This window comes from Zonotrichia leucophrys, unplaced genomic scaffold (assembly GCF_028769735.1).
Source record: "Zonotrichia leucophrys gambelii isolate GWCS_2022_RI unplaced genomic scaffold, RI_Zleu_2.0 Scaffold_495_37623, whole genome shotgun sequence".
NCBI classification, from domain to species: Eukaryota; Metazoa; Chordata; class Aves; order Passeriformes; family Passerellidae; genus Zonotrichia; species Zonotrichia leucophrys.
The window spans coordinates 1-12,340 of record NW_026992700.1 but is presented as its reverse complement, the minus strand read 5'-3'; the positions used below and the strand labels follow the sequence as shown (position 1 = coordinate 12,340).

At 46.1% G+C, this 12,340-nt stretch overlaps 1 protein-coding gene and 1 long non-coding RNA gene across 2 annotated transcripts in view; both read left to right on the top strand.

Moving 5' to 3' along the window:
• CLASRP (CLK4 associating serine/arginine rich protein) overlaps positions 1–5,472 on the top strand; it is a 29,909-nt gene extending 24,437 nt beyond the window's left edge. Inside the window, exons 13-15 of the mRNA XM_064701322.1 lie at positions 1,373–1,416; positions 4,790–4,850; positions 5,409–5,472. Of these exons, the coding sequence (XP_064557392.1) occupies positions 1,373–1,416; positions 4,790–4,850; positions 5,409–5,460 (157 nt within the window). The 3' untranslated portion in view covers positions 5,461–5,472. The remainder of the gene's footprint in view (positions 1–1,372; positions 1,417–4,789; positions 4,851–5,408) is intronic.
• Positions 5,473–7,856: 2,384 nt separating this feature from the next.
• Positions 7,857–11,585, top strand: LOC135441774 (uncharacterized). The gene is made up of 3 exons (XR_010438541.1): positions 7,857–7,881; positions 9,055–9,137; positions 11,511–11,585. It is a non-coding gene; the product is annotated as an uncharacterized LOC135441774 (long non-coding RNA).
• The last annotated feature ends 755 nt before the right edge of the window (positions 11,586–12,340 follow it).

The window sequence follows — 12,340 nt, the reverse complement described above, 5'->3', positions numbered from 1 at the left end:
CAAAAATCCCTAAAATTCTCATCAAATCCCCCGGAGCCCCTCCCAGTCCCAAACCCCGCCCCGGCCCCGGCCGAGCCCGCCCTCAGGGAGAAGCTGAAAAAGTGAGTGCGGAACGCGGGAATTCGGGAAAAACCCCCAGAATTTTCCCTAAATCCCTCAAAAATCAGCCAGAATTTCCCCAAAAATCCCTCTGAGATCGCCCAAATCCCTAAAATCCCCCCCAAATCCCCCGGAGCCCCTCCCAGTCCCAAACCCCGCCCCGGCCGAGCCCGCCCTCAGGGAGAAGCTGAAAAAGTGAGTGCGGAACGCGGGAATTCGGGAAAAACCATCAAAAATCCGCAGAATCTTCCCTAAACCCCTCAAAAATCAACCCAGAACTTCCCCAAAAATTTCTCTGAGATTGCCAAAATCCCTGAAATTCCCCCCAAATCCCCCGGAGCCCCTCCCAGTCCCAAACCCCGCCCCGGCCGAGCCCGCCCTCGGGGAGAAGCTGAAAAAGTGAGTGCGGAACGCGCGGATTCGGGAAAAATCCCCAAAAATCCGCACTGAAATCCACCAGAATGTCCCCAGAATCCATCTGGGATCCCTCAAATCCCCTCAAAATCCCTAAAATTCCCCCCAAATCCCCTCAAAATCCCTAAAATTCTCCCCAGATCCCTTCAAAACCCCTGAAATTTCCCCAAATCCTCTTAAAAATCCCTGAAATTCCCCCAAATTCCCTGGAGCCCCTCCCAGTCCCAGTGTGGGAGAGAAGCTGAAAAAGTGAGTGGGGAACATGGGAATTCGGGGAAAATCATCAAAAATCCCCACTGAAATCCACCAGAATGTCCCCAAAATCTCCCAAAAATCAGCCAGAATTTCTGCAAAATCCCTCTGAGATCCCCCAGAATGTCCCCAAAATCCCTCTGGGATCCTCCAGATCCCCCCAAAATCCCTAAAATTGTCCCCAAATCCCCCTGGGAAAAGGCTCCGTCCCCCAGCTCCACCCAATTTTTTTCCCCAATTTTCCCCCCTGATTTCCCCAATTTTCCCCCAGATTTCCCTCAATTTTCCACCCTTATTTTCCCCCAATTTTCCCCATTTTCCTCCCAAATTTCCCCATTTTTCCTCCCAAATTTCCCCCCAAATTTCCCCATTTTTCCTCCCTAATTTCCCCCCAAATTTCCCCATTTTTCCCCCCTAATTTCCCCCCAAATTTCCCCATTTTTCCCCCCAAATTTCCCCATTTTTCCTCCCTAATTTCCCCCAAATTTCCCCATTTTTCCTCCCTAATTTCCCCCCAAATTTCCCCATTTTTCCTCCCTAATTTCCCCCCAAATTTCCCCATTTTTCCTCCCTAATTTCCCCCAAATTTCCCCATTTTTGCCCCCAGGGCGGACGCGGGTGCTGGTAAAGAGTGCGGAGCTGCCAAAGTCAGTAAGAATTGGGATTTCCCCTTGTTCTGAACGGAATCGGCTCTGGGAGCGGCACCGGGGCCACAGGGATTGGGGGGCCTAAAGGGATTTGGGGGATCCTAAAGGGGATTTGGGGGTTCCAAAGGATTGGGGATCCCAAAGGGATTTGGGGGCCTGAAGGGATTTGGGGGGACACAGGGATTGGGGGACACAGGGATTGGGGGGGCCTGAAGGGATTGGGGGGGGACACAGGGATTGGGGGGGCCTGAAGGGATTGGGGGACACAGGGATTGGGGGACACAGGGATTGGGGGTCCTAAAGGGGATTTGGGGGTTCCAAAGGGATTTGGGGGATCCTAAAAGGGTTTGGGGGTACCAAAGGATTGGGGATCCCAAAGGGATTTGGGGGCCTGAAGGGATTGGGGGGCCTGAAGGGATTGGGGGGCCTGAAGGGATTTGGGGGCACAAAGGGATTGGGGGACACAGGGATTGGGGGGGACACAGGGATTGGGGACCTGAAGGGATTTGGGGATCCCATGGGATTGGGGGTCCCAAAGGGATTTGGGGGATCCTAAAGGGGATTTGGGGGATCCTAAAGGGACTGGGGAGTCTGAAGGGATTGGGGGATCCTAAAGGGATTTGGGGGATCCTAAAAGGGTTTGGGGGTACCAAAGGATTGGGGATCCCAAAGGGATTGGAGATCCTAAAGGGATTGGGGGGACACAGGGATTGGGGGACACAAAGGGATTGGGGGGCCTGAAGGGATTGGGGGGGACACAGGAATTGGGGGGACATTGGGGGGACACAGGGATTGGGGGGCCTGAAGGGATTTGGGAGGGACACAGGGATTGGGGGGCCAAAGGGATTTGGGGATCCCATGGGATTGGGGGACACAGGGATTGGGGGGGACACAGGGATTGGGGGGACAGGGATTGGGGGGACACAGGGATTGGGGGGGACACAGGGATTGGGGGGACACAGGGATTGGGGGGCCTGAAGGGATTGGGGGGGACACAGGGATTGGGGGGACACTGGGGGGACACAGGGATTGGGGGGGACACTGGGGGGACACAGGGATTGGGGGGGACACTGGGATTGGGGGATCCTAAAGAGAACTTGGGGGATCCTAAAGAGGATTTGGGGATCCTAAAGGGATTTGGGGGTTCCAAAGGGATTTGGGGGATCCTAAACAGGATTTTGGGGTGCCAAAGGGATTTGGGGTTTCCAAAGGGATTTGGGAATTCCTCAGGGATTTGGGGTTTCCAAAGGGATTTGGGGGATCCTGAAGGGATTTGGGGGATCCTAAAGAGGATTTGGGGGTTCCAAAGGGATTTGGGGGATCCTAAAGGGATTTGGGGGATCCTAAAGAGGATTTTGGGGGTCCAAAGGGATTTGGGGGATCCTAAAGGGATTTGGGGGATCCTGAAGAGATTTGGGGGTTCCAAAGGGATTTGGGGTTTCCAAAGGGATTTGGGTATTCCTCAGGGATTTGGGGGTTCCAAAGGGATTTGGGGGATCCTAAAGAGGATTTGGGGGATCCCAAAGGGATTTGGGAATTCCTCAGGGATTTGGGGGATCCTGAAGAGGATTTGGGGGATCCTGAAGGGATTTGGGGGATCCTGAAGGGATTTGGGGGATCCTAAAGAGGATTTGGGAATTCCTCAGGGATTTGGGATTCTCAAGGGATTTGGGGGATCCTAAAGAGGATTTGGGGGATCCTGAAGGGATTTGGAGGATCCTGAAGAGGATTTTGGGGTTTCCAAAGGGATTTGGGGTTTCCAAAGGGATTTGGGGGATCCAAAGGGATTTGGGGGATCCTAAAGAGGATTTGGGGGTTCCAAAGGGATTTGGTGGATCCAAAGGGATTTGGGAATTCCTCAGGGATTTGGGGGATCCTAAAGAGGATTTGGGGTTTCCAAAGGGATTTGGGGGATCCTAAAGAGGATTTGGGGGATCCTAAAGGGATTTGGGGATTCCTCAGGGATTTGGGATCCTCAAGGGATCAGGGAATCCCAAAGATCCCCTTGGGATCACCAGGGAGGGCGGAATTTTCCTGGAATTTTGGGGAATTTGGGGGAAAAAATCAACTTGGGGGAGCCTTTTCCTGGATTTCCCTGATTTTCCCAAATTTCCCCCAGATTTTCCCAAATTTCCCCCAGATTTTCCCAAATTTTCCTGCGTTTTCCCTTTTTTACCCCAGATTTTCTTGGATTTTCCAAGATTTTTTCCCAAATTTTCTTGGGTTTTTTTCCATATTTTCTTGGATTTTCTCAGATTTTCTTAATTTTTCTTCAGTTTTCTGAGATTTTCCCAAATTTTCCTTCTTTTTTCCCGATTTTTCCCTTATTTTCTTGGATTTTCCCAGATTTCCCCCAAATTTTCCAGGATTTTCTTAGATTCTCCCAGATTTTCCAATTTTTTTCCTGGTTTCTCCCATATTTTATTAAATTTTCCCATATTTTCTTGGTATTTCCTCATTTTTCCCAGATTTTCCTAGACTTTCCCCACATTGTCTTAAATTTTCCCAGATTTTCCTGCTTTTTTTCCCCCGATTTTCCCTCTATTTTCTTAGGTTTTCCCAGATTTTTGTGCTTTTTTTCCACAGATTTTTCAGGTTTTTTCCCCATTTTTTCTGCTTTTTTCCCCCAGATTTTTGGGTTTTTTTCCCAGATTTTTCTGCTTTTTTCCCCAATTTTTCTGCTTTTTTCCCCCAGATTTTTGGGGTTTTTTCCCAGATTTTTCTGCTTTTTTCCACAGATTTTTCAGGTTTTTTCCCCAATTTTTCTGCTTTTTTTTCCCCCCAGATTTTTGGGGTTTTTTCCCCAATTTTTCTGCTTTTTTTCCCACAGATTTTTCAGGTTTTTTCCCCAATTTTTCTGCTTTTTTCCCCCAGATTTTTGGGGTTTATTTTCCCAGATTTTTGTGCTTTTTTCTCCAAATTTTTCTGCTTTTTTCCACAGATTTTTCAGGTTTTTTCCCCCCGATTTTTGTGCTTTTTTTCCCAGATTTTTCTGCTTTTTTCTCCAGATTTTTGTGCTTTTTTCCACAGATTTTTCAGGTTTTTTCCCCAATTTTTCTGCCTTTTTCCCCCAGATTTTTCTGCTTTTTTCCCCAATTTTTCTGCTTTTTTTCCCCCAGATTTTTGGGGTTTTTTTCCAGATTTTTCTGCTTTTCCCCCCAGATTTTTGGGGTTTTTTCCCCAATTTTTCCCATTTTTTTTCCCAATTTTTCCCATTTTTTTCCCATTTTTCCCCAATTTTTCTCCATTTTTTCCCATTTTTCCCCAGCTTTCCCTCCCCCAAATTCCCCAAATTCCGGGGCTGCTTTGGGGTTGGTTTCAGAGGCTCTGGGGGATTTTGGGGTCCCCTTTCCTGACCCAACCCCCAATTTCTGCAGCCCAAGCTGACCCCGCAGGAGAAGCTGCGGCTCAGGATGCAGAAGGCGCTCAACAGGCAGTGTGAGCATCCCAAAATTCCCAAAAATTCCCAAAAAATTCCCAAAAAAAATCCCACAAAATTCCCCTAAAATTCCCCACAAAATTCCCAAAAATTCCCACAAAAATTCCCCAAAATTCCCAAAAAATTCCCAAAAATTCCCAAAAAAATTCCCAAAAATTCCCACAAAATTCCCAAAAAATTCCCACAAAATTCCCAAAAAATTCCCACAAAATTCCAAAAAATTCCCACAAAATTCCCAAAAATTCCCACAAAATTCCCCCAAAATTCCCAAAAATTCCCCCAAAATTCCCCAAAAAATTCCCCAAAAATTCCCCAAAAAATTCCCCAAAAATTCCCCCAAATTCCAAAAAAAATCCCAAAAAATCCCCCAAAATTCCCAAAAATTCCCACAAAATCCCCTAAAAATTCCCCAAAAATTCCCACAAAATCCCAAAAATTTCCAAAAAAATTCCCAAAAATTCCCACAAAAATTCCCCAAAAAATTCCCTGGGACTCCCAAGAATCCCCCAAATTCCCAGATTTTGCCCCAAATTCCCGAATTTCCGCTGCCTCCCCAGTCAAGGCCGACAAGAAGGCGGCGCAGGAGAAGATGCTGCAGCAGGAGCATGAGAGACAGGTGGGGAGGAGAATATGGGGAAAAATGGGGAAAAATGGGGAAAAAATGGGAGAAAAAATGGGATTTAATTGGGAGAAAAATGGGATTTAATTGGGAGAAAAATGGGGAAAAAAAGGGGAAAAAAAGGGGAGAAAAATGGGGAAAATTGGAGAAAAACAGAAGAAAAATGGGATTTAATTGGGAGAAAAATGGGGTAAAAAATGGGGAAAAAAGGGGAAAAAAGGGGAGAAAAATGGGGAAAAATGGGAGAAAAAATGGGATTTAATTGGGAGAAAAATGGGGTAAAAAATGGGGAAAAAAAGGGGAAAAAAGGGGAGAAAAATGGGGAAAAATTGGAGAAAAACTGGAGAAAAACAGGGTAAAAATGGGAGAAAAATGGGTTAAAAATGGGTAAAAAAACAAGGGAAAAGTGGGAGAAAAAATGGTTAAAAAATGGGAAAAATGGGGAAAAACCAAGGTAAAAGTGGGAGAAAAAAATGGGTTAAAAATGGGGGAAAAATGGAAGAAAAATGGGAGAAAAATGGCTTAAAAATGGGAGAAAAGGGGAAAAGAATGGGGTAAAAATGAGATTTGATTGGGAGAAAAATGGGTTAAAATGGGAAAAACGAGGATTTAATTGGGATGGAAATGGGATTTAAGTGGGATAAAAATGAGATTGAATTGGGATGGAAATGGGATAAAAAGAGAATTGAAATAGGAATTAATTGGAGTAGAAATGGGATTGAACTGGGATGGAAATGAGATAAAAGCAGGATTGAATTGGGATGGAAATGGGAACGAAATGGGATTGGATTGGGATAAAAATGGGATTGAACTGGAATAGAAATGGGATGCAAATGGGATTGGATTGGGATAAAAATGGGATGAAATGGATTGAGCTGGAATAGAAACGGGTTAAATGAGTTGAGATAAAGATGGGATAAGAAACATGGATTGAAATGGGATGAATATGAGATGAAAAGAGGATTAAAAATGGGATGGAAATGGGAAAAAAAGGAAAAATGGATTGGAATTGGGATGGAAATGGGATTGAATTGGAGAATTGAGGATGAATGGAAGAAAGGGAATGGTTGAGAAAAATGGGAAAAAAGGATTGAACTGGAAGGGAAAATGGAATGAAATGGGATTGAAAAATGGTTGAAATGGGAAAAATGGGATGAATGGCTGATGGATAATGGGATTGGGATTGGATGGGAAATGGGATTGAAATGGGATTGAAGGAAAACGGGTAAAATGGGATTGAATGGGATAAAAATGGGATTGAATTGGGATGGAAATGGGATAGAAATGAGATGAATTGGAATAGGAATTAATGGGTACAAATGGGATTGGATTGGGATGGAAATGGGATGAAATGGGATTGAGATGAAATGAGTGATAATGTGGATAAAAAGGATTGATTGGATGGAAATGGGATAAAAGGGATATTGGATGAATGGAACATGGGATTGGTTTGGGAATGATTGAATGGATGGGAAATGGTGAATAATATAATGGCAAAAGGATTGAATGGGAGAACTGGAGCAAGGGATTCTGATCATGGACGATTGCGGGATGGAAATGGGTTGATTGGCTGTGCAGGATGCGCATGGACAAAATGGGATGGGCAAGATCGCATGAAAACGCTAAATTGATGAATATGGATCCCAAATGATTGATCAACTTGGTGATGATCATCCTGATATTGGATCATGACCATCCATGGCCCTGGATCTGATGAACGGTCCATGCCCTGACATCCCGTGATGAACTGATCTGATCCTTGATCCTGATCCTGATCCATTCCCTGATCGCGATCCGACATCGCGCCCATAGGCCCGCAAGATCCGCATGAAGTGGCTGAGCTTGATCCCATCCCTGATCCATCCTGATCCCATCCCTGATCCCATATCCCTGATCCGATCCCTGATCCCTGATCCCATCCCTGATCCCGAGATCCGCATGATAACGCCATATCCCTGATCCTGACCTGATCCATCCCGCAGTCCCTGATCCCAATCCCTGATCCCTGATCCAATCCCATCCATCCCAAGATCCCATGATAACGCCTGCTGACCATCCTGATCCCTGATCCCATCTGTCCATCCAGACCTCGATCCCAGAATCGCGACCCTGATCCCATCCTGATCCCATCCTGATCCCTATCCCTGACGTCCTGATCCGATCCTGATCCCGATCCCATCCATGGCCCGCAAGATCCCATAAAGTACGGCTGACCTGATCCTGATCCTGATCCCTGATCCCAATCCCTGATCCTGATCCCATCCCATGGCCCGCAAGATCCGCATGAAGTAACGGCTGATCCTGATCCTGATCCCAATCCCTGATCCCATTCCTGATCCCGATCCTGATCCCATTCCCTGATCCCTGATCCCATCCCTGATCCCATCCATGGCCCGCAAGATCCGCATGAAGTAACGGCTGATCCCTGATCCTGATCCTGATCCCATCTGATCCATCTGATCCACCTGATCCATCCCTGACCCCATTCCAATCCCATCATGGCCCAGATCCGCATGAAGTACGCGACCATCCTGATCCCTATCCTGATCCCATCCCTGATCACCATCCCTGATCCTGATCCCATCCATCCCATATCCATCCATTCCCTGATCCCTGATCCCAATCCCTGATCCCAATCCAGGATCCCATTCCCTGATCCCTGATCCCAATCCCTGACCCCATTTTCCCATCCCAAATCCCATTTTTCCCTATTTTCCTGCTGTTTTTCCCCATTTTCCCCATCCCCCTTCCCATTTTCCTGCTGTTTTTTTCCCACTTTCCCTGTCCCTCATCCCATTTTTCTGCTGTTTTTTCTCATTTTTCCCCATCCCCATTCCTATTTTTCCCCATTTCCCCATCCCCAATCCCATTTTCCCACTGTTTTCCCTGTCCCTCATCCCATTTTTCCCCATTTTTTCCCATTTTCCCGTATCCCCAATCCCATTTTTTCCTATTTCCCTGCTGGTTTTTCCCATTTTTCTGTATCCCCAATCCCATTTTTCCCCATCCCCAATCCCATTTTTCTCTATTTCCCTGCTGTTTTTTCCCATTTTCCCCATCCCCAATCCCATTTTCCCGCTGTTTTTTCCCATTTTTCCCTGTCCTTCATCCCATTTTCCCCATTTTTTCCCATTTTTCTGTATCCCAAATCCCATTTTTCCCATTTTCCCCTCATCCCATTTTTCTGCTGTTTTTTCCCGGTTTTCCCCATCCCCATTCCCATTTTCCCACTGTTTTTTCCCATTTTCCCATCCCCAAGCCCATTTTTCTCTATTTTCCCTGTCTCTCATCCCATTTTCCCACTGTTTTTCCCTGTTTTTCCCCACCCCCAATCCCATTTTTCCACTGTTTTTTCCCATTTTTTTGTATCCCCAATCCCAATTTTTCCTATTTTCCTACCAGTTTTTCCCATTTTTCTGTATCCCCAATCCCATTTTCCCCACCCCCGTTCCCATTTTCCCGCCGTTTTTCCCGTTTTTCCCATTTTTCCCCATCCCCAATCCCATTTTTTCCCATTTTTCTGTATCCCCAATCCCATTTTCCCGCCGTTTTTCCCGTTTTTCCCATTTTTCCGCATTTTCCAGGGAGCGGGAGCGCCGGGAGAAGGAGCGGGAGGAGTGGGAGCGTCAGTACAGCCGCCAGAGCCGCAGCCCCTCCCCGCGCCACGGTCAGGAAATTCCCAAAATTCCCAAAAATTCCCAAAATTCCCAAAATTCCCAACCTCCCCTGGGGTTCTGGAGCGGAGCCCTTCCCAAAATTTCTGGGGAAATTCCTGGAAAATTCCCAAAATTCTGGGAGTTGTTCCCACTTTTCCAGGGGTTTGTGGGGTCTGTTCCCAAAATTTTGAGGGATTCCCAGGAAATTCCCCAAATTCCCAAAATTCCCCAAAATTCCCTGGTGTTCTGGGGGGGATTCCTTCCCAAAATTCTGGGGAAATTCCTGGAAAATGCCCAAAATTCCCCAAATTCCCAAAATTCCCAACCTTCCCTGGGGTTCTGGGGGGGAGCCCTTCCCAAAATTCTGGGGAAATTCCTGGAAAATTCCCAAAATTCCGGGAGCCATTCCCGCTTTTCCAGGGGGTTTGTGGGGTCTGTTCCCAAAATTTTGAGGGATTCCCAGGAAATTCCCAAAATTCCCCAAATTCCCAAATTCCCAACCTTCCCTGGGGTTCTGGGGGGGATTCCTTCCCAAAATTCTGGGGAAATTCCTGGGAAATTCCCAAAATTCCCAAAATTCCCAACCTTCCCTGGGGCTCTGGGGGGGAGCCCTTCCCAAAACTTCTGGGGAAATTCCTGGAAAATTCCCAAAATTCTGGAAAATTCCCAAAATTCTGGGAGTTGTCCCCGCTTTTCCAGGGGGTTTGTGGGGTCTGTTCCCAAAATTTTGAGGGATTCCCAGGAAATTCCCAAATTCCCAAAATTCCCAAATTCCCAACTTTCCTTGGGGTTCTGGGAGGATTCCTTCCCAAAATTTCTGGGGAAATTCCTGGAAAATTCCCAAAATTCCCCAAATTCCCAGAATTCTCAACCTTCCCTGGGGTTCTGTTCTGGAGCCCTTCCCAAAATTTCTGGGAAAATTCCTGGAAAATTCCCAAAAATTCCCCAAATTTCCAAAATTCCCAACCATCCCTGGAGCTCTAGAGGGATTCCTTCCCAAAATTTCTGGGGAAATTCCTGAGAATTTCCCAAAATTCCCAAAATTCCCAACCTTCCCTGGGGTTCTGGGGGGAGCCCTTCCCAAAATTTCTGGGAAAATTCCCAAAATTCCCCACATTCCCGGAATTCCCAACCTTCCCTGGGGCCCTGGGGGGGGAGCCCTTCCCAAAATTTGTGGGGAAATTCCTGGAAAATTCCCAAAATTCCGGGAGTTGTCCCCACTTTTCCAGGGGGTTTGTGGGGTCTGTTCCCAAAATTTTGAGGAATTCCCAGGAAATTCCCAAATTCCCCAAATTCCCAACATTCTCAACCTTCCCTAGGGCCCTGGGGGGGGATTGCTTCCCAAAATTTCTGGGGAAATTCCTGGAAAATTCCCAAAAATTCCCCAAATTCCCAAATTCCCAACCTTCCCTGGGGTTCTGGGGGGGGAGCTCTTCCCAAAATTCTGGGGAAATTCCTGGAAAATTCCCAAAATTCTGGAGCCATTCCCGCTTTTCCAGGGGCTGGGGGAACCAGAGGAGGATTTGGGGGCTGGAAAATGGGAAACAAAAAGGGGACAAAAAAAAATTCGGATTTTGGGTGGGAAAAATGGGGAAAAAAAGGAATTTGGGGGTGGGAAAATGGGGAAAAAATGGGATTTTGGGATGGGAAAAAAGTGGGAAAAATGGGAATTTTGGGATGGGAAAAATGGGATTTTGGGATGGGAAAAAAAGTGGTAAAAATGGGAATTTTGGGATGGGAAAAAAGTGGGAAAAATGGGAATTTTGGGATGGGAAAAATGGGAATTTTGGGATGGGAAAAATGGGATTTGGGGATGGGAAAAAAAGTGGGAAAAAATGGGAATTTTGGGATGGGAAAAATGGGAATTTTGGGATGGGAAAATGGGGATTTTGGGATGGGAAAAATGGGAATTTTGGGATGGGAAAAAAAGTGGGAAAAATGGGATTTTGGGATGGGAAAAATGGGATTTTGGGATGGGAAAAATGGGAATTTTGGGATGGGAAAAATGGGAATTTTGGGATGGGAAAAATGGGAATTTTGGGATGGGAAAAATGGGATTTTGGGATGGGAAAAATGGGAATTTTGGGATGGGAAAAATGGGAATTTTGGGATGGGAAAAATGGGATTTTGGGATGGGAAAAATGGGAATTTTGGGATGGGAAAAATGGGATTTTGGGATGGGAAAAATGGGATTTTGGGATGGGAAAAATGGGAATTTTGGGATGGGAAAAATGGGAATTTTGGGATGGGAAAAATGGGATTTTGGGATGGGAAAAATGGGAATTTTGGGATGGGAAAAACGGGAATTTTGGGATGGGAACAATGGGATTTTGGGATGGGAAAATTGGGAATTTTGGGAGTTAATTGTGGTGTTTTCCCGGCAGGTCGGGAGTACAGCTCCTCCCGCAGGTACGGCCGCGATTCCCGGGAATTCCGGGAATTCTGGGATTTCTGGGATTGATCCAGCCCCGTTCCCAAATTCCCCGTTTTCCCAGGAATCCCAGGTTTCAGTGTTCCCGTTTTCCCTGATCCCAAATTTCCCATTTCCCCAAATTTCCCATTTTCCCAAATTTCCCATTCCCGTTTTTCCCAGGAATCTCAACTTCCCCATTTTCTCTGATAGCAGAGATCCTGAATTTCCCATTTTCCCAGAGATCCCACATTTCCCATTTTTCCCAAATTTTCCATTTTCCCGATCCCAGAAATCCCAAATTTCCCATTCCAGTTTTCCCAGGAATCCCAAGGATCCCAAATTTCCCATTTTCCCAGACCCCAAATTTCCCATTTTCCCCAAAATCCCAAATTTCCCATTTTCCCAGATCCCAGCAATACCAAATTTCCATTTTTTCCCAATTTTCCTCTTTTCCCAGAGATCCCAAATTTCCCGTTTTCCAAAATCCCATTTTCCCAAATCCCAGCAATCCCAAATTTCCCCATTTTTCCCAAATTTCCCATTTTTCCCACATTTCCCATTTTCCCAAATCCCATTTATCCCAATTTCCCAATTTTCCCAAATTTCCCATTTTCCCAAATCCCATTTATCCCAAATTTCCCATTTTTCCCAAATCCCAAATTTCCCATTTCCTTTTTCCCTGATCCCAGCAATCCCAAATTTCCCAATTTTCCCACATTTCCCATTTTTCCCAAATCCCATTTATCCCAAATTTCCCAATTTTTCCCCACAATTCCCGTTTTCCCAAATCCCAAATTTCCC